Source organism: Pogoniulus pusillus, chromosome 24, assembly GCF_015220805.1.
Source record: "Pogoniulus pusillus isolate bPogPus1 chromosome 24, bPogPus1.pri, whole genome shotgun sequence".
Classification (NCBI taxonomy): domain Eukaryota; kingdom Metazoa; phylum Chordata; class Aves; order Piciformes; family Lybiidae; genus Pogoniulus; species Pogoniulus pusillus.
In genome coordinates, this window is record NC_087287.1 from 694,886 (window position 1) to 719,144 (window position 24,259).

General features: G+C 48.4%; 1 protein-coding gene across 3 annotated transcripts; it reads right to left on the reverse strand.

Moving 5' to 3' along the window:
* Positions 1 to 576: 576 nt before the first annotated feature.
* CTTN (cortactin) lies at positions 577 to 23,576 on the reverse strand. Of its 3 annotated transcripts, XM_064162999.1 has the most exons (17): positions 23,341 to 23,576; positions 20,252 to 20,335; positions 19,769 to 19,842; positions 18,365 to 18,494; positions 15,184 to 15,294; positions 14,481 to 14,535; positions 13,877 to 13,985; positions 12,924 to 13,036; positions 12,257 to 12,367; positions 11,002 to 11,112; positions 9,260 to 9,315; positions 8,129 to 8,198; positions 7,419 to 7,567; positions 3,955 to 4,044; positions 3,682 to 3,862; positions 2,765 to 2,836; positions 577 to 2,238 (listed from the first exon to the last, which is right to left on the reverse strand). In XM_064162999.1, exons 2-17 carry the CDS (start codon positions 20,333 to 20,335, stop codon positions 2,102 to 2,104), a joined length of 1,653 nt encoding a protein of 550 aa, XP_064019069.1. In that variant the 5' UTR covers positions 23,341 to 23,576; the 3' UTR covers positions 577 to 2,101. The 3 variants fall into 3 exon arrangements, with proteins under 3 accessions (XP_064019069.1, XP_064019067.1, XP_064019068.1); XM_064162997.1 differs by lacking the exon at positions 13,877 to 13,985 and having other exon boundaries at positions 12,924 to 13,034; positions 23,341 to 23,572; XM_064162998.1 differs by lacking the exons at positions 11,002 to 11,112; positions 13,877 to 13,985 and having other exon boundaries at positions 12,924 to 13,034; positions 23,341 to 23,570.
* Positions 23,577 to 24,259: the final 683 nt, after the last annotated feature.

The window sequence follows — 24,259 nt, forward strand, 5'->3', positions numbered from 1 at the left end:
CAGACTGCCAAGTACCCGCTTCTCAGAAAGCTTAGGATTAGGAACCATAAACCATGGCTTGCCTGGCCAGCAAGGCAGGATGTCCTTTGGGCAGCACCGAGGATCCCTGGCACAAACAAGAGCAGAGCAGGTTTACAGTGATGCAAGCATTTCCCTGACCGTAACTGAGGGCTGCATTTTCAGGAGTGCTCAGCATCCTACAGCCAGCAGCACTGCCCACAGCCAGGAGCAAACCTTCTCACCCGAGCCAACCTCATTGTGCTTTGCAGCAAAGAGACCAGACCCCAATGCTCCTTACCAAAGAGGAGAGCCATTTACCTTCACCTGAATTCTGATTTTGAGCCCAAGATTCCATGTGGGAGAAGAGGCCAAAGGCAGTGGTTTTCTGCGGGAGGGAAGCATGTGGAAGGCAGCAGCAAGCTGCAAGCTTTGGTGCCCTTCACAGCAGCAGGCATCACATGGCAGCTCTCTGCAGGAAGGGCTATTGGCTGGCTGCAGGCTGCACCCAGAGCTCGAGACAAGCTGAGCTTCAACAGGCTGGAAAAGCCAGAGGAAAAGACAAAAGTATTCCATGCAAATGGTTCAAAAAGTTTATTGAATACTTAATTTACAAAAATCATATCCCTATGAAGTGTTCTATGCAAAACTGGATAAAATAAACTGCATATAAAACCCAACCCTAGTAATGCAAATACCAGACGTGAGACCATGGAGAGGAAGAACAGACAGAGTCATGACACAGACAGGACATTCAGTAAGGATTGTCCCAACCATCCAGGAACTGTCCAGCGTGATGCCTTCTGCCTGGACACACCAAACATGTCGCTGTTTCACATGGACCTGCTCTGTCCCGTTGCTCCACACTTGCAGTTGCTGAACATTCTTTGCATTCTTTCATAGCTCCTGCACTGGTTCTGCTGCTCCCATTTGGATCAGAAGGTGGAAACAGACAGGACAGACACTGAACACCTGCAGGGTTAGATGCAACTTGAACTCTTTGGTAGGGACCTTAAGTGTGCAGCTCTCTAGAACAACCAGAATTTCAGTTTTGGCAAAGCCCAGGTTTAGTTCTGTAGTTTAGTAGGAGGTTACTGGCAGTTTCTGCTGAGCACACGCAGGGCACAGTTGTCTTCTGTAGGGAGCACAAACAGCCATCGTGTGCATGAGCTGTACACCCAATGACTTGTACTGACACTCCTTGACTCAAAGATGGTTACACAAAGTGCCTCGCGCAATGCACGCCGACACAGCTGCCCTCTTTCCCCACTTTAAAGCAGGCAGTCTGTTCCTGCTGTAATCACACAGCTCCGGATGCCACTTTTTTCTCTGAACAAGTGGGAACCTTGCTGAGTAACTCAACACTTGTATAGGAACTTTTCCAAGGCTTCTTGGGTGAAACAAAAAGACATTTGGGACAATCAGTGCTAGAGTGTTTGCAGCTCTCCTCTGGGAAAACATGGACAGGAGGAGCAGGAAAAAAGTAGTAGTAAAAAAAACATCTCAATGCAAGAGCCAAGGGACCTCCCTTTGAAGAAGGAAAAAGTGACCAGACTGTTTCCTTCCTAACACTAATATTCCATAAATACCAGACAGTGTTTGATTCACTGCCAACAGCTGCAACTTTCAAGCATTTTCTTTGTTTTTTCAAGAAAAGGAAAGTAAAAATGATGCAACTCCCCAGCCCTCCCCACTGCCTCTCTGTGGAAATGCAGCCTGCACAGCCATGACTTGCTCCACTGAAAACACTTAGTGGAAGACTACCTAGACTGAAACAGTACAGAAACCTGCTCCCTTAGGAGTCACACATGCACTACTACAACAGCCATCTGGCTGTCCTCAGGAAGGCTGTTTTTGACAGTTGCTAATTTGGCAGAGAAGGAAGGTTTCAAACACATGGAGATCACCCCGGGAGCCTGAGCAGAGGAGTTAACAATATATTAGCGATTTCTGTGGCATAAACGTTTTAAAAAGCATCAGCAAAGTATTAAGTATAAAAGCAGTATGGATGCATCCTCCATCCTCAGAAAAGCATCACCATTCATAGTGTCTGAAGTCAGATTTATTGACTGGGCATTAAGGCATGAGCAGCAGCCAAGAATCCCTACTGCCGGAGCTCCACGTAGTTGGCAGGGAAGAGCCCGTAGCGGCCCTTGCAGACGCCTCGCCACCAGCCGTCGTCGATCATCTCGATGTTCGTGATGATGTCGTCTGGGTCAAAGGAGATCTCATCGTCACCCGCTGGAGAGGAGGAGGAGAGAGGCTGCTCAGTGTCTGCAGAGCAGCAGTCCCACACCGCAAGCTCAGGTCCATTAGCCCGCTGTCTCCAAAAAGAACAGAGACCCCTCCCTCGCTCCTAGGAGGGCATCTGCATGACACCAGCCTAAAGGTGAGCATGTTCTCACCCGTGAATTATGAGGGACCTGGTTCTTACCTCCTGCTTGTTGAGCACGTTCCTAGCTCACAGCACACACACTGAAAACCACTGTGCTTTCCTAAGCCACTCCTCAGCATTGGCCAGGCAAGGTTTTAAGTGTGTTATGCCTTAATGGTTAAAAAAGCCCTTGGAAACTTCCACCATTTCCAGAAACAGCAGCTAGTGGCTTTAAGAAGTGTCACAGTGCCTTTGCTAAATCACTAAATCCCTAACCCTTACCTTCATTTCATGTCACTACAGAGCCTAGACAAGGAGAGGCCAAGGGACAAGCAGAGGTGTCTGGCAGAGCAGAGTTTCAAAGCCAAGGCTGAGCAAAGCAGCTTTGCTTACCGGCTTGGTAATCATAAAGGGCTATGGCTGTGATCCCAAGCTCGTTCTCATATTCATCATAGGTGTTTTCTTCTAAAGAGAAGGGAGGAAAATTAAAAGCATGAAGCACACAACCTCTCACCCTCTAGTTCTGCTGCTAACCCTCAGAGGGAGCAGAGAGCAAATGGCATGTTTCCAGCAGTGCTGATGTTCCTGCTGAAGTGGACTCTTCCCCACAGCACACACAGTCTGAAGAGAGCACTCACAAGCAGGCATTCAATACAGCACAGGACAAAACTGATCAGCCTTGTAATGCCTCTGCCCAGCGTGACAGAACAGTGAACGGGCCCAAGGTCAGTGTGTAAGAGAGCCTTTGCTGCAAGCCAAGTGGGTTTGAATTCCTGGGGTTGCACACTCAAGTGAGCAGGCTCATTCTGCACACCTCATTTGGTAAGCAGAAGAGGGGAGGAAATGGCAACCCAAAGGAACCTGATTCTTTCTGTTGCATTGGCTTCAGACGTTCTTACTCCATCCCCTCACAGGCACAGAACACATCATATCCAGTTCACACTCCAAGAACTGTTGACAGAGGTCATGCTTGGCAGACCAGGACCGGCTCAACACATTTAATCTCCATCTCTTCTCAAGCTGAGCTGGGTAGAAATGGGCACCCCTCCACATCTTTTTGAACTGATACTCTAGGGTAATTAGGCACTGTAATTATTCCAACATCATCTCACAGAAGAAGCTTCAGCCTTGCTCTAGACATATTTTAATTTCCTAATTAAAGTTTGTTGATGGAGACTCACAGAAGTCTCATCAGCCCGAGGCTTCAGCAAAGCAGGGCACTGTGTTATTAGCACAACTGCTCATCAAGCTGCTGCCCAAGGAGATAATCTGTACTGCCAGGGGTTTCCTATCAGGAACAAACACTCTACCTGCTTGATAGTGGTCTGCTGCTCCTGCCACCTCATAGACAGTCTCTGGCTCATACTCTGCCTCCCGCTGACTCACTGCCTCTTGGTACTCTGGCTCTGCAGCTCTGTAGCCTGGCTCAGGCTCACGTGCAGCTGTGCTGGGGTCCTTGTAGGCAGCCTGCACCTCACAGGAAACTGCATCCTGCAGAAACAGAGGTGAGGCTCAGCAGGCCTTTGTGAAAAGGTTCCTCTGCTCACCAGAAAAAACAAGGACTGCAAGTAATAGTAGCAAACCTCATAGACTGGGCTTGAGTGTGCCTTCTGCTCAGCTGGCTGTGTGGTAGGAGATGATGGTGGAGTTTGCTTTTTGGCTTTAGCTTGTTCCTAAATTAAAGAGAAAGAAAACGGTTAGTGCACTTTAATCACTGATACGACGACATGGAACAAGACCAGCCCTCCAGGAAGACAAACAGACAGCATATTCTGCAATAAACTGCTATGAGCAGGGAGGAGGACTGACGAGACCTGCCTGAAGCTCTAGACCAGCTGCACACTGAAGTCTCAGAAATGCAGCAAGGCAGGAAGAAGTGGAGAAAGAAAAATGACAGTATGTGTGCACACACGGATTTAGCCAGAGCACCCGGTGTTCTCTGGCACATGCCCACAGGAGCTGCAGGGTGCCTGTGTTCAATATATCCACTCTGCTCATTAGCTGCCTGGGCCTCATGTCCCATTTTAGCCCAAGTTTAGAGAACATGCAGGCTTCAGGGTCTCATTACACAAACTCCGTATTATTTTTGATGAGAAAGGATCCTGCAAGCTGCTGCAGGTCTGCAAAACATAAGCCAAGGCAAAGAGCTGAGTAGCTCCGACAGAATGAAGCCCTCTCTGCTGACAGTGCTGGGGCTCAAGTGTTCAGCTGCAGTGCTGGTGCCGTACTCTGCAACACAAGGAGCAGGGGCTCCGAGTCCAGTGCTCTGGCATTCAAGCACTCAGCACAGTGCTGTGCCACCTGTGAATCGAGGGAAAATCTGCAGTGCCCATTACAAAGCCATTCATGGCAAGTCAGGCTGCTGCAGCACAAGAAATGCTGCATTGCTTACAGGGCTGGAAAAAGCCCCGCTGTGAGCAGGCTGTTTCATATTGCCTCTCTTTACCACAGGGAGAAGGAAAACTGTGGCTCTAGGGCCAAGCTTTCCTCTGTGCTGTACAACAGAAAGGGATCTGTGCTCTGGGAGACTCTGTGCTCCAGCTGCTTAGGTCCAGCAAGCAGTAAGTCACCAAAGGATCCTCTAGAGGAACTGTAGCCCAGAGATGGATAGGACTCTTACAAAAAAAATCTTCCTTTCCTTTGTCACAGCTCAGAAAAAACACATCTAACAGAGAAAGCAAAGTGTGTCTTGACGACAGAGCCAGCTTTGAAGACAACTCAAAGCTTAGTGCTGTGCTTTCTGGAGAAAATCTGGCCTGCTACAAACAGTCCTGCCCAGCTTTTAACTCGTATGCTGCAGATATTGAAGGCACCAGCAAGGTGCTTATTAGAAGCCAAATTTAAGTTTGGGGAGTAGTAGCAATCCACGAACAACAGCAAGCATGGCCACGGCTGGAATAACCTGGCGTAGGATATAGGTTCACACAATCCAGATTCCAGCCTAGGGCAGCCACAGTAGAACTGCCATAGAGCATTTCCATTTCAGTCCCCTCAGGCTGGGTGTCTTCCCCACTGAAACAATCCACATGCAAGAGCATGCTGCCTTGTCCTCTGAGGTGGCAGAGGCCTGCTCCATCATGAGGCAGCCATCCATCCAAACCAGCTTGCTCAACACCACCCACCTGTGTGCCATGTGAAAGGCAAAGCACAGGGATCAGCAGTGATGCGCCGTCGAGGGAACACAGCCGTTTGTACATCCCACAGTGGGAGTCAGCCATGCCACCTACTGCAAGTGGGAGAACTTCCTGTCTGTGCAAGGAAGTTCACCTCAAGTAATCAAGTTCACTTCAGTCAGAGTCCATGCCTCCCTTTATGGTATCTGTGGATGGGGCAGCTGGCAGCCCTCCCCTCTCCACACCCAGCTACTGGGTGAGCTACAGCACAGGTACTGCTTCTTCAGTGCCCACATAACCTTGTCCTAGCCTGCTCCCCGGCTGCAGGACCACACAACCATGGAGATGTTCAGTCTAGGGGAACATTAATCATCTGGTGAAATTTAAATACCAGCTTTGGGGGAAAAAAAAACCAACCTTCAAGTGTGTCCAGGCAACAGAATCTTTGATGAAGGAAAAACAAGCACCAGGGCTTGAAGTTAACCCACACTGACAGCTAAAATAACAGCAAAGAAAGAAAGGCACTTGCACAGCTAAAAGGGGAAAAGCAGATGTGACAGTGCAGTGACTCAGGAGAACCTGTGCTACTACATGCAAGCCCTCCTGGAGAAATGTCTCCTCAGCAGCAGGAAACCTCAATGAAAAGCTGAATTGGGTAACAGGAGCCTGAATTCACCACCCTCCACCCCCAGACCTGCCTTCTCAGCATGTAATCACCCACAACGAATGGCAAGAGAGCTACTGGAGAAGCTGAACTTCTCCCCCCACTCAGCCCGGACTACAAACCAATGCCACAGAAGGGAATGCTGAGCGAAAGGCCTGATTCCTTTGGCAAGATCCATAGGACCAGTCATCTCCAGCAGGGCTGGAACAGGAACACTCTAATGGAGAGGCTTTCAGTGTCCCAGCAGGGAGTGCCTGGTTTCCAGACACAGATGAGGAAGGCAAACTTCAAGCAGCTGTGGCTGAGAGAACTAAGGAGTCACTGAAAGGCAAAGGCTGCCCAGTACCAAAACACACAGGGACTGGAAGGGACCTGAGGGATCATCTGGTCCAACTTCTCTTGGCAAAAGTGTGGGTTGGACAATGAGAGCCAAGAGGATGCTGTCCTGCACTGGTACCCAGAGGGGCCATGAAACCAGAACAGCAGCAAGGGGAGCACAGTGGGAGCTGCCAGAGGCTCTGGACAAAACACTGCTGCAGCAGCTGGCGTGAGAGGGCAGGCAGCAGACCCTAGGGGGTTACTGCTGGTAAGGCATGCCAGACAATGGAGTGAGACATGGAGGACAAGGTAGTACTAACCCTCTGGCCCTTCCATCTCAGCAGCAGTGTCACCAAACAAGCAGATCCTATCAGGCAGAATAGAGGAAGGTTCTGATGAAACATTTCCTGGCATTGTTTTGCTTATGAATAACTCAGGAGTCATAAAGCTCCAAACCATGCTCAAACTAAGATTCCACCACCACTGGCAAGGTGCTTTCCTCTCCTCTCCTGGCAGTGTGCAGTGGGTGGCACCACCCCCACCTTCCAAACCCCAGCAACACCAACTGTCACCAAGGCACCCAGCTCCTTAGAACAAGCTTCTGGGCCCTTCAAGGGCCAGGTCTCTCCCCTCTTGAGCTTCTCTGTGCCCAGGGGATTCTGGCATCACCAAGAAGTAGAGGTACAGCAGGAAGAGGTCAGACTGCAGAGACCAGTGCTCAAGGCAGGCATACATATTATGGGATAGGCTAAATTAAAAGGCTACATACCATCACAAGTGTTCCCTTGTCTGATGTATGACACATGTAAGATGCACACTGATGGATGGCTGTAGTCACAGACACAGATTCAAGCAAACACACACACAAAGAGCTTGAGAGCCTAGTTGGAAAGGGACACTGTCCTGGAACACACCAGGCATACCACTCAGACGGGACTTGAATCTTACTGACCTCCAGTTTCCTGCGAGCCTCTTCCTGTTCTTGTTTCTCCCTGGCCATTCTCTGTGCCCTCTCAGCTTCTGCCTTCCTGCGGTCCTCCTGCTCTTTCTCCTTGGCTAGGTTTTCAAAGTTAGCTCGGATGATGCCTGTCTTATTGGCAACTGTAACATTTCAGAACAGGAAAGTCAAATGTGGCTTAAGGGTGCAGATAGCCTAGAAAGAGGTTTTGATACAGATTTCTACTAGGATTGAATGTTTCTTCTTTTCTGCTCTCTGAGCTCAGAGTCCATTCAGAGAAGTCCTTTTGTCCCCCTTTCTCCTTCTGCCCTTCCAAGCCTAGACCTCCCGTGTGCCTCATTCCTCTTACTTAGAAACCTCTGCAGTGCTTCTCTCCTCCCTTCTCTCATGGGCCATCTACCACTCCATCCCTCCCCTGAGCTTATCCTCCACCCTGATGCTTTTTATTCTTTTTTTCTCACCTCTGATGACCATCAAGGAATTAAAAAAAAAACAAAACACCCAAACAAAAATCAAACCCCAATAAACAAAAACAACTTCTAAAGGGAAGAGAGAGAGAGAGTACTTAGGGTTGCTGGAGAGCTACACATAGAGCAGTTTCTTCTAGATGATTCTTACGCAGCACTGCTACATTGACAGCAACATTGTCCTGGACTCTTGGACATTACCATCTCCAAAGAAAATGTTTGTGGCCAGTGCCTTACCAGCTTCTACTGGTTTGGTCTTCTGGTAAGTTGATGCTGGCTTTTCTATATCTTCAAAAGTTGCTGCATTCTATCAACAAGGAGAAAAAGAGTGCATTTTTAAACTCCCCCCAGATTCATGGAGATACTCAGGTAGCTTTAATCTGTAACATTTTATTGTGATATTGCCCCCAGGGCTGTTTTCAGAAGACCAAAACAAACTCAGGAATAATCAAAACTAGAAAAATGGAATAATTCTTTCTGTAAGTCAAACTATGGAGGAATTAATCTGCAGGGTCAGGTTTAAACACATCAAAATCCTATTAATACAAAAACTGGTTTATGAACAAATGACTCTTTAGAGCCAAAGACTGCATGACAGTTGCTGCTGTAACCTACATTACGCAGGCATGCAGCTCCCTTCGAGAGGCAGAGACTGTTTGCAGCAGAGGGAGCATTCAAAACACCAAGGTCTACAGGAAAGCTCTTGAGTGCTGGAGCCACAAGTGAAATAAAAAATCCTACAGATTTTCCAGCTCTGCTACTCTTGTCACTTCTAAATGTTCCAGATAAAGCTGAGGGTAAATGTACTCAGTAGATAAACCTCCCAGAGGGCTGCTTCTTAAATGTGAAACTGCAGAGGCAGGAAGGGGCTATCAGCTGCCCTGGCTGTCACTGGGACAGACTACTAAATCAGCCTCTCCTGAAGAGAAGGTCCCTAAGAATCCATACGGGCAAAGTTGGTAGGCATCAGACATCTATTTCAAGCAGTCCACTAAAAGGAGATGCTCCAGACAGCACTGGCAGGTTGGTAGAAGCCACGCCTGAACTGCTGAGCTGAGTGGATCTTCTCACTCTTTAACAGAACTGCTGCTATTCTTCTGTGCCCATACTTTGGTTCTCCCTGCTCAAATACCTCTGCACTGCACACACGTGTGCAAATTGGCATCAGCTCTGTGAATAAACCTCTGGAATCAGAGGGTGTTAGGGGTTAGAAGGGACCTTTAAAGGTTTTTTATAATCCCCAAGCATGATTTTAAAAGATTTGGAAAGGCACAGAACTCTTCTGTTCGCCTACAGAAGTATCCAGAAATGAAGAACTGAACCTTACAGATCTAACCAGACTGTTTTGTGCTCTGTAAAGCAACTGACCTTATCCATCCGATCTTTCTGGACACCATACTTCCCTCCAAAGCCTTTGGAGTAATCTAAAAGCAGGATAAAAAGGTTAGAGGTGGCTGTTTGTCATCCCTCCCTTCTTTCTGCCAAATGCAAACAGCCATTTCCAATGCAAATAGCCATTTCAGCTGCATGCAGAGATACAGAGACAGCCACCACAGAAAATGGAACTTGGTTTCTGATGCAGAAAGGACACAGAACTGCAAGAGCCTTCAGCTGCACCAGCAGAGGACAGATCGGGGCCACATGCATTCTCTGAATGAACATTAAGCTGAGGATTGCTCAGGCATCAAGCAAGGAGCAAGGAATGAGCCCTTCTAGTGCATCGCTGCAGTAACACAGCCTTTCATAGCACCACCCCTTAGCCCTCTGCAGGCATCATGTAGCCCAAGCCCCCGTGCTCTGCTCAGAGGAGGGATAGCCAGTCTTCAGTGACCACAGAGATGAGGTTTGTCTCTAACTTGGTGAATTCTGTGTCTGGCAGGAAAGCATAACTAATTTCTGAATCCAGTGGATTTGTTGTGATGCCCAGCTGAGGAATACTGCCAATAACTCCTGCTCTAGGCATGGAAAGGGACCACTCCAGCAGACAGCACAGGGCTGCAACTCACCTGCACAGACGTGGAGTGGTTGTGATGTTCTGTACCACTCTTGAGCTGCACACTGTTCCTCTCACCTGATGCTGACTCCAGCACTTGTTATACTCCAAAACCAGTTTAGCTACTAGTACCATTAACAAGAAAAGCACCAAAGCCTAAGAGCTTTCTGCTCACTTTACTGGGTTGCACTCAGAAACATCTGACAAGCACCAGAGGCAGCACAAGAGGAGCAGCAAGAGTGTATGGCTGGAGAAACTCTTCTGTCTGGTGGCAGAGAGCTGAAGGAATTTGCTTTTTAGACTCTCCAGGCTTCCCTGTACAGCCCTGGTCTACAATTACAGTTACTCCTTCTCCTTTCAACCTCACTTGACTCCCCTAACCACAGGCTCTGTTAGTGTCTGTACCTGGGCTCTGCTAAGGCACATCTGACACACTGAAAGTTTAGATCTGGCCACTGCAGCACAGAAAAATCTTGACTATCAAAATGAACCACCTCATTTTCTTCATCTTCAGATGCATTTTCAGCCAGAATGAATATATTACACTTACATTTTCCTGATCCAGACTTCTCATCTTAAGATAATGGAAACCCAGGAATTCATGGTTTGCACCCCAAGTATTTCACAAGGGATAAAGAGGGCATTATAACAGCATTGGCTCACAAACATTCCCTACTTCTTTAAAGACTACAATCGTTTAAAAATGATCTTAGCACAATCTAATGCTTGATACTGGCTACATGCATGGGCCTCATCTGACTGCTTTTCAGCTCAGTGCTGTAATTCATCCAGGCAAAGCTTCACAGTGAGACTCTAAAGCTGCTAAATACAACGTCATTGACATCATACTGCTACTAACTGTAGCACACGCTGTATGTAGAGCTGCCAACTAAATAGATGGTGTTGTGGGGCTGTTAACACTGGCTACCTGCTCCCTGAGCACAGGCTTGCCTTGTGGAACAGAGTAAGACTGAAGTGGAAGAGCACCACTAGATCCTGTAGGAACAGAAGCGCAAGGGAGCGTCTGCACATTCCTGGCATCCAGCTACTCAGACAACTACTCAGGACTGTGAGAAGTGGCTGCACTGGTTAAGAGAGTAACAAGTGAAAACGGTGCCTTGTTGGGATTCATGCTTGGCTAGTTTCTCCTTGTAATCAAACCCCACAGCAGATGGGTCCTGCCTTTCTCTCTGTACACCAAATTTCCCTCCGAAACCACTCTTATAGTCTGAAAAAGCCACAAGTCACAAATTAAAATGGAGGAAAACAAAGAGATTCAATCACAGACACTCAAAATCAGTTTTGCAGTATTTTAAATTACAAATACATTTGGATAGTGAAAAAACAAAAATCTCAATAGACTTTTGTAACAGTCAAGTCAAAAGCACTTTCCCCTGAGGTTAGGAAAAGGCCAATGTGATGTACCAGACATAAGAACACCGTTTGGAAGGCACAGAAGAAGCCTTCTCCCCGGTTCCCACGCATACTGTGCAGTGCCCTGGCATTTGGTCGGAGTATGAACACACACACACACAGAGTTATGCTCACCAGAATGAAACAACAACAAAATGAGCTTCCTTCGTCTGCATGGTTAACATTTGTGCTCTAGAGATGGTAAGACAGGGTAGCTCCAGCTACTCCTCCAAAGCACTGTTTCAAGGAAGAAGGAATATTCCTGCTGCCACGTAGCTAGAGGGAAAGAACACCTGAGCTGCCATCTATGGCCATTCCCTGCTGCCGCCTCACAACAGCCGTTTCAATCTATGGTTGAAAATGAGGAAAGAAAGGGCTGCTGGCAGCTCTTTCACAACTGATCTGCTGGAGCATCCAACAGATCACTTTCAATTCCTTTCATTTCAAAAATACTTTTTTTAAATTCAAAGAGGTGACAAGCAGAAGGCTGGGGAGCAATGATGATTTTGCAGTTTCCCCTCTGGGTACCAGTGTCCCATAGCAATAGGCCCCCTACTGGCAATGAGAAAGGACAGCTTTAGGTATGAGATTGCTTCTGCATGAAAATGGGAGTGTGCACAAACCTACAGAGGCCAGGGAAGGGATATTACTCGCTGAAATACAGGGCATTTGCTAATTTGTGGCTTGCATAACTCAATGAAAAAGGAAAAAATCCAGGCAAGCTGCAGACTCATATGGCTTCTCCACTGAGAACTTATCACTAAGTCTGAACCTTCAGGGACTGTATTAAACCTGCTCTGCAGGCACCACTATAACCAGTGCACAACACTGAAACACAGGAAAATGAGACTGCTGGCAGCTACTGTAAGGCTCTAGTCAAGGACATGAGGGAAGAAGGCTCACACAGGAGTGAGAGAAATCACAATGAGCAAAGTGCAGAGACTGGTGAGCTGATTTACCTCTCTGGGATTCATGCAGCTGCACTTTCTCCTGGTGATCCCAGCCAAGTGCACACTTGTCTTGTCTGTCTGTCTGCACTCCAAACTTGCCTCCAAACCCCTTCACATAATCTGCATGCGTGAAAGTTCAGAAGCATTACTGCAGTTCATACTGAAACAGCATTTCATAAAAACCAGGAGCATGCTCTGGGATGAGCTGCCCTGACATCAATCACACCACCTTGCACTCTTTCCCCACCCCCTGCAACACCATCTCAGCAGAGGGCAAGGGTCCCCACTCAGAAACTCTGTGATCATGATGCAAGGAAGCACTGTGGCTCCAGTGATGTTTACAGCATTCAGTATCAGTAAGATCCAAAGGTAAGAGCTTGATCCACTGTATCTATAGATATACAGGTAAGTACCAAAGGATGCTGGCTCTGGACACCACAGAGCTTTGCAGTTACAAATGGATTTCAGTGACATCCACATGGCCGTTAGGCCCCTTGGAGATCCTATTGTGAGAGTCAGGCAGAGTTTATGATGCCTGCCCTTTCATTTCAGTGAAACAGAAACCTGCACACGCAAAGGGCAAGCACACATGTAGAGCCAAAGGGAAAAATCAAGTATTTCTCCCCATGTTCAAAGGGCTGCCTGAAGTAGTGTTTTTAAAGAAGAGAATAAAAACCTTTCTGTGATTCATGCTTTTCCATTTTGCCTTGATACTCAAAGCCAACAGCACTTTTGTCCACTTTGTCCTTGTCGACACCGTATTTACCACCAAAGCCCTTGGAATAATCTGGAGACAAAAGTCAAGAATTGCAAGTGGTCAGCAAGGAAATACTGGCACTGGGTTCCATGGCAATCAGAGCTGCTACCATTACAGCAGGTATCAAAGGAAGCACTGACATCTCTGCTGATCTCCACTCCAGGCAGTTAGGTCTGAAATTCCTCAGAATACATCCTCTCAGGATGGAAAATAAAACAGCACTCTAAGGAGCTCAGCTGCTGGGTGATAGTAGCAGTTCTGCTACTTGACTCCTTGATGAAATTCTCAAGACACTTGTAGCGAAGTGAACTTCAAAACCCACAACAGCAACAGCCTGAATGCTTTGAAACAAACACTCCCTGCTTCTCTTTAGCATTTCTAGAGTGCAAACACCTCTCTGAGATAAACAGAAAACAGATGGCAAAAAATGACTTTTTTTTCAGTAAAATGGTTGGTTTCTGATCAGCTATGCCTGGAAACCTGATTAGCAACACAGCGTTAACTCTATTAACTCCGAAAGATGTTTCTCTCCACAAAGTGCTGTTTCTCTCAGAGCGCCTCTCTGCTGTGGTTAAACTGCTTCAGTAAACTGCCTCAGGAATTTAATCTACAGAAACCCAAAAGAGGTTGTGAAAACGCTCTGGAGGAGCCTGTGTGCTCTGAAAGCAACAGCAGCTGGACCATCACTTCAAACCAGCCAGGACCTATGTTTCGGGTCTCTCTTTTCAGAAGTCCAAGCTTGCAGCAACACAATTTTCACTCAGTGGTAGCTTTCAGCAAGTTGGGAGAGAACAGAGGTAAGACAGGAATATATTAGAGCACTGCCTGTCCTATCAGAGCATGACCCCACCAGCAGGTGTGTCTACTCAGCCTTCTGTGACTCGTGCTTCTCAATTTTGCTCTGGTAATCAAAGCCCACTGCACTCTTGTCCACTCTGTCAGCCTTTACTCTGTATTTTCCACCAAAGCCACTTGAGCAGTCTGTGTCCAGAGGAAAGCACAAGAAAAATTAATTGGCAGAAGCTTTTAATGGAAACATCTTATCCCAGTAATTGAGGGAGAGAAGAACGATGCTTCAGAACTGAAGTATTGCTCATGGGCAGACAAAATTAAGTTTCATTTTAAACACAAAATAAGATGTTCAACAGTCCCATAGTTTATGATGGTTCCTCTTGAATCTACTCCCCGTTTCTAGCAGGGTGCAATACAGCACAGCACGACTCCCCTTGTCTCTAGAATGTCCCTGAACCTCACTCCTAAAAGACTCACAATGACATGCTACTCCCTTGTCTTGAAACCTCATCAACTCCTGAAATCACTTCAAAATTCTCTTTTTTTCCATCTTCTCTTCCACCCAAACTGCTCAACATTTGATTGAGAACATCATGTGGAGGCCTCAGCAAACAGTACAGGAATGAAGATCTATTCTGTTTGATAAGAAAGGTGTCTACCAAGGCAACCACTTCTCCACTTTACCTTTTTGGGAGGCATGCTTCTCAGTTTTCCCTTGATATTCAAACCCAACGGCTGACTGGAAGAGAAATAAAATGGCACTTGTGACAAGGATTTCGCTATGGAATCCCTGCCTGCTCAGCACAGAATGGTCCTGTCTGTCCACCCAGCTCTCACCTTCCTGATCAGGGGTACAAACAGCTACTTCCAGGCTGTATTTATTTAGATGCTAACTTAGTCCATGTACTCGTGGTGAAGATTTTGGCATCCCTTGCCAAGGCAAGCTGTACTAGCAGCATACTCTGGCCAGTAGAAGCTCAGCATTTCCATGCAGGGGTTGTTAGCCTTGGAAAAGGCCAATTATTCTCTCCAGCAGTTCAGGCTGGTACAGGACAAACCATCCCCAGATCCCATTCTGTAGGGTTCATGCTCCTCACTAAAGAGCACAGCCCGGCTACAATACATATTTTAATATCTATTTTCAACTTAATCTCCATTTCCCACAAGGACTTTTATCATCACATTTTTTTTACCTCCATAACACTTAGTGTCAGCTTACCATGACACTTCCAACACAGCAGGAGGAGCAGACCAGACCAGCACTTGGAGGTGTGGCTATTTTTCATACCCACACAAATTAGAACAAATGCCAACAGAAAACAGCCACAGCCATAGCAGAGCAGAAGCTCCACCACCATGAGTAGCTGCAGTAGAAGAAAGGGCTCACCTGGTCAACTCTGTCAGTTTGCACTCCAAACTTGCCACCAAATCCTTTCACCGAGTCCACTTGGGAGCAGTGCTTAGAAAGCTTGGACTGATATTCATGTCCAACAGCTGACTGCAAAAAATGGGAGAGTTCAGAACAGGCAACAGCTCCAGACAGTCCTGTATGGAACAGCAGACACTGCACTGGGGAATCTGTTAGAAACATGCATCATTGCCACTCCTCCTGCTGAAACTGACTTCCTTGGGAATTTCTACCTGATCCAGAAGACTGTTGCAATGCTAGCAGCACAGCCAAGGCAAGTGCCAGGAAGGAGTCTGCCAGCAACAATTGCTTTAGGCTCTGGATTTTTAGTTTGAAGGCACAGGAACAAAAACAAGAATGGTGCAAATGGAGTCTTGATGGTGTTCAGGCAGAGTCTGAAGAGAATTAGTTCCAGGTAGAACAGAACCTTGAATTCAGGCACACAGTGTTTGAGCTGATATTAGATTGCTACCAAACAGAAGTGCAGCTTGGCTTTCAACTGACATTCATCTAGAGAGGGACACTGAGCTTCTGCATTAATCAAAACTAGGCATCTTCTGTCTTTTTTCTTCACTTGCAAATTGGCATTGCAACATGAAGTGGTGCATCCACACCAAGACAGTTTCAATGCCAAAGGCATCCCAGCTCCACAGTCTCCCAGCTGACCCTGTCCCACAGCAAAGTGAGATGCAGTTACCTCACACTGTCACTGGCTTCATGTGTAACACAGGGGTATGTAATTACACCCTGAAAGGACATCCACACAGTGTTACACTAATCTAGTGGTAGGATGCCCCTCTCGATGCTGGAACAGATGCTAGAGTCTAGCACCTTGAAGGGTGCTACAAAACATTACAGATGTGGGTTTTTTCCATGACCATTGCCAAAGCTGAGTAGTAGCCAGAGTGTCCTGCAATCTGCCACTTGAGCAGCTGAGGCTGCTGTTCAGCAGCAAGATGCATACAAAAACCCACATCATCCCTGCCAGAGGCAGAGAGAGAAGACTCCACAACCTGCTGCACTGCCATGTACAGATGGAGGTTGCACCCTGTGACAAGCACCTCTCCTGACTCAGCAACAGTACCAACACCTGGGCACAGTGCAGCTGGCAACTGCGGCTGCAGCAGAGCCTCCTTCAGGCAGCTGCCCCAAGCTCTGACCTTTCAGGGACGAGAAGCTGCTTATCTCATGCCAGTATCAGACAGCTGGACCAAGGTGAGTTAATATGAGAACACTAGGTATTTAGAGACAGTAAGCAAACTTAGGGTGAAAGCAGTATAAACTTGCTGCATTTACAGTATCTGCCTTCTTGTGCCTACAGGTGCTGCAGGAAACATGCCCAGCAGGCAGGAGCGCAAAGCGGCACCGCTCGCCACGCTGAAGTGACTGCCAGGTAACAGAAGCAGGCTGCAGTAACAGGACACTGACTTAGAAGCAATATAAAAGCTCCTTCCTCTCCCTGACTGACCCAGTCACACTCCTGTCCACTTTGCAGCTGCTCTGTAGCAGAGTCACTCTTAAGCGTGACAGAACAGGCTCCCATCCACTTTTCTTCTTCCTGTTACCCATCACCTTTAGGGAAGACACAGAGCTCTGGAAATTCAAGGATTTCTGTGGTCTCTCTTTTGCTGTACCAGCTGAGGCAGGCAAGGTTTAGGCATGCTGTTTCCTTCCTGCATTTCCCCAAGCGTTCCAGCACAGCCCTTTCTAGAAGGGGCTTGGATTTCAGAGTACACCACGCTCCTAATTTCTCAGCACAACGCCCTGCTGCATGTCACAAAGCCCTGGCATGTAGAGTGAGGGAACAGTTCTTTTTAAGTCAGCAGCAAGGGCTTATCCTAAATGCAGCAGAAGCCTGCACCATGGTAACCCTGCAGTGAAGCTCAGATACTTCAGGTGAGTCAAACCTCCAGGCTTTTACAGAGCCCCAGGTACCTCTAAGCAGAGATCTGATTGATCAGGTTACAGAACTATAGCTGTAGAAGAAAATGTTATCAAAAACCTAAGTGATGAATGTCTCCAGCTGCCAGTATTGCTCAGATGGGCATGACCCATGATTGTGCCTCTCCTGATCGCCAGCTCTGGCCTGCAGAACACAGCACCCACTTCTGTTTCTTTCCTTTTTCCTTCCCCTGGGCACAGGTGAGAGATGAACTGCTGACACTTGAGAGCTGTGTAGCTGCAGAACAGGCCTCATGGTTAAATCTGCTCAGCAATTCCTTCCCCAGACTCAAAGGTTGGGTGAGCCTCTTGCAAAGGCCTACAGAGGCCTAGAGAGCAATTCCCTGTGGAATGGCCATCCAGTCCTTCTGGACATCATTACTGCACTAGGAATTTTTACATTCAGTTTGCCACTGTTCCAGCAGCAGCACGCCCTTCTGTCTTTGGCAACTGCTGGCCAAAGAGAAAGTTCTTCACTGAGAGAGTCATTGGGCACTGGAATGGGCTGCCTGGGGAGGTGGTGGAGTCGTCGTCCCTGGGGCAGTTCAAGGCAAGGTTGGATGTGGCACTTGGTGCCGTGGTCTAGCCTTGGGCATTGTGGTAAAGGGTTGGACTTGATGATCTGTGAGGTCTCTTCCAACCTTGGTAATACTGTGATACTGTGATACTGTAACCTCAAAATACAAAACATACTGGATTTATTCATGCAGAAATAGACCTTTGAAACTTGATTCTTGACCCCAGGGATATGCACTCAGGATGTATGCATACAGACTTGCTCAAAAGACAGAGCAAGCATCAAACAACATGTGGGGCCACAACACATCCCAGACCTTCTCACCCTTCACAGATTCCTAACCTCCCACCTGAAATACTTGTTTCTGATGCTTTAAGTGTTTTAGGTCAGGTTCTTTCTGACAGACTGGGGTGCTGGTGGCTGCAACTGCCCTTGTTAGAGTGCTGTCAGAGTGATGCTCTGCCATCGCTGCGAGCCATGTGTATATATTGCATGAGTACAGGTATATGTGTACATATTGCTGTGTATATATTGTATGTGTATATGCTGCTGTGTATAGCTTATGCCATGAGCTGGGCTTCCACATCTCCAAATCCTGGACCAACCTGGCATCTTCAACAAGGTTCAGCAGAACATAAGGCTGTGGTGGCCAGAGGCAAGGCAAGGCTTCTCCTTCCATCCTAGGGAAGCATTCATACTTACTTTATCCATGCGATCCTGCTCAACGCCGAATTTCCCTCCATAGCCATGGGAAGCTTTTGGTCCTGTTTCAAGCTCCTTCTCTTTGAGGTTCTGGTGTTCTTGGAACACGTTCTCTCTCAGCTGATGAATACTTTAAAGACAGATAATTAAGCAGCAAGTTTTACTAAGAAACTTTCAGAAGACAGTTTCCAGAAGATGCAAAGTAAGATGATGATAAAAATACCACCTAATTAAAAGCTGGACAACTTGTGTGCCTTGAGTCCTTCTCACTCTGCAGAGCCCAGAGCACACTGCCTGCCCTAAGAAACAGAATCTACTCCACTGCAAGAGACTCTCTACAAAGGCAGAAGCTGGTTTCAAGACTACCACAGAATGGTATTTTGCCACGTGAACAATCAATTACCTTGAACTGACACGTGCCTGAAACACACTATCTTCTCACAGCCTAATTTAAGTCTTCCCAACGCCTTTCACTTAGATGGCAACTTTTCAGAACAGAGATCATCTCTCGTCACACAGTCCCAATGGCAACAGGACTCGAACTGAGCATTCTGGACACAGCTGTCATGCAAAGCAAGGATGGAAGGAGCCATGCATCTCCTCTTTCCCCGGTGTTCCCTTGCAATATGCAGGAACTGAACTTGTAGCAGGGCAGGCTACATCCACCAAAGGTAATCCAAGACAGAAATCTGTATCTCGGAACACTTCCCACCTGAGTTTAAAGCCTCCCCCAGTGCAATTCAGCCAGCAGGCGTCCCCACTGCACCGCAAACAGGGCAAGCTGCTCCCAGAGTTCAGCCTCTCCAGCCGCAGCATTAACTGCTCTTACTCTGAGCTTTCACCCCACTGATACACCATCGCAGCCAAAAGGAACACAGCAATCACAGACTTCCTGAAGCTGCATTAAAGTTAAGGCTTAGACACTTTTTGTGAGAAATAAAGATTCAGAAGATAGATCACTTCTGTCTCACAGCCCTCCACTGTGCACTCTTTTGCCTTTCTGCTAGAGGGCTCAGTCTGCTGCTTTGCTACCAAACTCAGCTGTTCTGGCAAAGGCAGTTTTCTAAACAAAGCTCAAGAATTAAGGGATCAAGTGTATCATTAAAGTACCAAACTGAAGGTACTTATATCTCCCAACGCAAACTTCTCCCCTGGCAGTATTGGTTCTTGCACCAAAACAGGACACAGAAATTTTCCAGACTCTCAGAGGTAGGAAAACCACTTCCAGTTTCCATGAAAGATTTAAGAGTCCCTACACCACGTTTCTAATTTGGAACTAAAGATACTGTCACATCTGAAAGACGAGCCTTCTTTGGAGACTCCTGGTTTCATTAGAAGATACAAGTGACCCAGGAGAGGAGGTGACTGTGGCTACAGACAGATTTAGAAAGAGAGCTGCTTTACTTGATGTGCTCTTGGTGGCCGGATCCTTTCACAGTTTTAGCTCCCCAGCGCTGTTCTTTCTCACTCACATCATTCTGCAAAGGATACACATAAAAAGAGTTAAAATCCCAAAGACATCACTAGTTACCTGCACTCACAGCTCGCAGCAAAAGCCTCCAGCAGTCACTGAGTTCAGAAGTTAGAAAAGCTCCACTGCCACCTTCACCCCTCTTTAGCTGTGAGCCCTGTGCTTCGGACTCACATTCAGCCCCACTGAGGCCGCTGCTTCTTGGCACAAATCTCTGTACAGACTTCCCTGCAGCACCCAGCCAAGACCAGGCAGTTCTGTAAATCACTCCCAGGCACAGAACACTGCTTCTCCCTCCTTCCAGGAACATGCTCCTACAAGGTTCTTCTGCTGATACAAAGCCCCCCTCCCAAAGAGCTTCTCCTTAACACATTATGTAATGCTCCTGCTGAGTCAGTGAAATCCAAAAGCCATACCACAAAATCGGGGTCTGTCTCCCAGTCATCAGCTCCATCATCCTGACTGACAGAAATGGTGTGGCCTGCAGTAGCCTTCCACATCTGCAACACCATCAGAAGAAGCACTGTCACAGACACATAGCAACTCGTTTTGTACAAGCTGCTGAGGACCCAGCCCAGAATTCCCACTGAAGTACACTGCTAACCCCATTAACAGAAGCTGTGTTTGCAGCGAGAGCAGATTTGACTGTTGGCTCTGGGGCTGTTTTCCCAAGGTTTGAAAATCCCTTTTAGTTTTCTTACTGGCACCTCAAACAGGTTAGGAGCAGTTACTGACATGATATCCAAGGGGGCATAGAAGTCTGTCCCTGCCCAAGTTAATAGGTGTTTTCTCCTCGCTCACTGCACTGAAAGACCTCTCCCCCAAGAGGTCTCCAAGCCAATGCCCAGTCCTGACTGCTGCTAATTCTGGAAGCTAAGCATCTATTACAGGGACAGGAACAGCTGGGCTGTCCCAGCTGCTACCAACAAAGAGCAAAACCTTGTTTAATAGGCAGCATAACCTGTATGTTTCCTCTGCTGTGCAGAAAGTCTCACCATCACGAGAGATATCCAAACAACTGTAAAACTTTGTATGCGGTCCAGACACTGGTCCCCCTGCCTGCAACAGAGCACCAGAGTTCTACTTGTTTCAGACAATCCCTCCTGAGACACCTACAAACTCAAGCGTCTGGCTCGGCTTTCAGGAGGAACAGGGGGCAAGCGCCGGAGTGCGCCCAGCAGGAGGCATTGCTCAGAGAGAGCAAGCAGTTAAGATCCAGGAATACCGAACGTGCAACGCTCCTCTGTGGCTAATGATTTGGGGCACCTCGCTTTCTAGAAACTTTATCCCCTGAGGAGTATCAAGTTGGACACTTTTAATTAACGCTTTGGAATGTGACCGAAGAGGAAAATACCCAAGCTGCCTATGCTGGTGGATGTATTTTACACCCTTTATTCTGGGTAAAACAAAACAAAGAAATTCTTAAAAGCAAAACCAAACCAACTAAAAAAGCTTCCTGGTTTCCCAGCTTTTTCAGGTGGAGGAGGAAGGAAGGATTTCTTGGCCACTGCTCCACTAGAGTTCAGTTAGCACACCATCATTCTGTCCTTCTCACTAGGAATAGATTGTAATGACTGTTACCATGGACTGTTTCACTGACACAGCCATAATGCAGGAGGTGGAATGAAAACTTCCTTTTAAATGCGTAACTAATAACCCATAAAGAAAGTGCACTGAGGGCAAAACACCACCTCCTCTCCAGCCAGACTAGCTCTGAGCCAGCTTAAGGAAGCATTTCAGAAACAGCAGGACTGGTCACAAGGATGAAAACAACTGAAAAATCAATTCTCAAACACTAAACGAGAGAGATAGGTGGCAGAAGGGTGTGAGGGCAGGGCAGATGACGTCCTCACAAACAGCAGCTTTAGGGTGCCCATCTCCAAATTCCTACGGCAATGAGGGAGCTAACATTCATTAATGTCCATTTACAGACTACAGATTTCCACGAGCAGTTGGAAAGCTGAACCGAACCAGCTCAGTAATGAAACTCAGAGTGGGGGCCACGTTTTACCTTTGTAGCCAAACACAAAATCACAGACACAAACCCATGGCCACTGCTGAGAGACAGCTTGCTTGTAACCCTCCCTTCATGCCCCACCACCTTGAACGTTGTGTAAGTGGTCTGGAAACAGAATTCAGGTGACACGAGCTGAAGTACAGGTACACATGCATGTGATTGCTCCACAGGTTTAATGCAAAACGCAACTCTTTTGCCCAGGTACTGGGTTCGTGTATTCACTTGATTGTTGGTTTTCCTTCGTGCCTCCAGCTGTGCGCAGCCATTTAAAAGAACAAAAGCCATATCCTTATGTCTGGATTTCTTTGCTTCCTCTTCAATCTCTCACTAACAATAACGAAGGAGGATGTAATACACGCACTCTCACAAAACTCAGCATCTACCAAGTTTCTCCTTAAATTATGCACTGAAACACCAACACTTTCCTGCACCTCAAGCCTGTGTTCTGAACCTACAAGGAGGAGCAAAGTAGCTCGTAACGAGGGCTCTCAGGCACGACCTCTGAGCGCAGGCGGGGAGCTAACAGGAACGAGACTGCTTTCTGCAGCAGCTATCCCAGCATCTCTCCCGAAGAGAAGGCGGAGAAATAGGATCTGCTTATGAGTCACTGACTCACATGGTCGAGCAGCAAGCACTCCGGTTCACACACAAACGGAGGCTAAAGGCACGGAGCGCAGCGGGCCGGCTCTGCCCTCACCGCTGCCATGACTAAGCAGCAGCCGCACCGCCCTGCCCAGCACCTTCCGCCGCACCCGCGGCAGCTGCCCTCTTCCCCGGGCCGAGGAACCAGCTCCTGGCAGGCACGCAGATGCCGACGCTTAGAGCCCAGACACAGCTGTGCAGGTGAAGAGAGGCAAGCAGCAGGTCGAGGCCTACGCTGCGGCTCCATGGGCTGCACCGTGCATTCATGCCGGCCCGGCTGCCTGCTAGGGACCTGCAGCTGCCCTGCTGCTTGTTGATGCCGTCAGGGCACCGCAGGAAAACGGCTCTGCGGAGACTGCTCTCTTCACACAGGGCCCGAGGATAAGCTCAGGCCCTGCCTTCGCAGGCCGAGACGCGGAGCATCCCGCCTCCCCCTCATCGCCTCTGCCTTCTCCGAGCCGCCCCAGGGTCCTACAGCAGGGCCTTTTTCTTCCTTCAAGTTACCAGCTCCGAGGCCTTTGCACTGCAGGCAACTTCATGGAGTATTTAAATCAAACGAGGCAGGGCCACGTACGCCCGGCTCAGCCCTTCCCTAGGAAAGCGACCGGCCGCCCATGGAGGCACTCCCCGGGCAGAGGGCCGGGGGGAGCCCCTCACTGCAGCCAGGCCTGCGGGTAAAGGCCGCACGCCCCCCTGCCCAGCTCGGCCCGAGCCCCGGCCCAGCCAGAGCTCCCCTCCCAGGCAAGGAGGTATGGGGGTGGCGGCCGGGGCCGCCCAGCTCCACCCGCAGGCGAAGCTGGCCCAGGAAGCCCCCCGCCCCCAGTCCCCCGTCCCCGCTGCGCTTACGCTGGCACACGCCGGCTACCACCGCCGCCTCCTCCTGCGGCCGTCCGCTGCCCTAGCTCCCCGCGGTGCTTCCCGGGCTGGCGGCGGCTCCTGCTGCTGCTATTTCCGCTTCTCCCGAGCTCCCACTTCCTCTTCCCGGCGCAGCGGCTCCAGGTGGGAGCGGGACCGGCCGTGCCCCGCCCCTCGGGCGCTGCTGACGCGGCCGGGACGCGGATCCCGGTGCCGCCGCTCCCCCGGAGCGTTCTATCTACAGCATTGCTGCCGGGCCCTGAGAACAAAGAGGAATATAGATAAAGAGGGGGAGGTGAAGTCCTCGGGGGGCTGCTGCCTCCCCCTTTCTCACAACCTCCGTCGAGGTTCTGACAAACCACTGCCGCTACAGAACAGAAAAGCCCCAGCGCGTCCAGCAAACATCTGCCTTCAGCAGATGCGGCACAGAATGGAACACAGCTTGGGGAGGGTTTGCTTTAACTCGTAACACTCACTTCTGCACCGTCCTGCGGTGGGAGTTACAGCTCTCGAAGGGTTTCCATTGAGCACTGGGCAAAAGGTTCGCATGTGGCTGCGCACAAAGTCAAACAGATGGCAAAGTACTCGGGTTTTAAACCACATCCTCAACTGTCTTACAGAAAACAGACTCTGAGGAATGAGATCTCCCGGGAGGAAAAAAATTTTACAAATTGCCAAATTAAATCTGAAAAAGAAAAAAAAAAAAAAGAAAAAAGAGGCATGCTCAAACCGCTAAGAATCCACCCCTAAGAATCCACCCAAAGAGCCTGACCGCTTTGCCACAGGCAGCTACCACCAGGCACATGAAGCCCGAGGCCAGCACCTGGTACAAATAGAGCCAGTTGTTTTCTCCTGTATTAAAGAGAGGGTAACTACCAAATCTTTTTAAAAATGGGCTTAACTTACTCTT

Bases quoted from the DNA above. Each gene is read 5' to 3' on its own strand.
- CTTN (XM_064162999.1), bottom strand. From the start codon at position 20,335: ATGTGGAAGGCTACTGCAGGCCACACCATTTCTGTCAGTCAGGATGAT. The intron at 15,295-18,364 runs GTAAGTATGAAT...CATTTTTTGCAG, and splicing joins AGCAGGATCGCATGGATAAA to TCAGCTGTTGGACATGAATA. The intron at 14,536-15,183 runs GTGAGCCCTTTC...TTTCTCTTCCAG, and splicing joins AAACTGACAGAGTTGACCAG to TCAGCCGTTGGGTTTGAATA.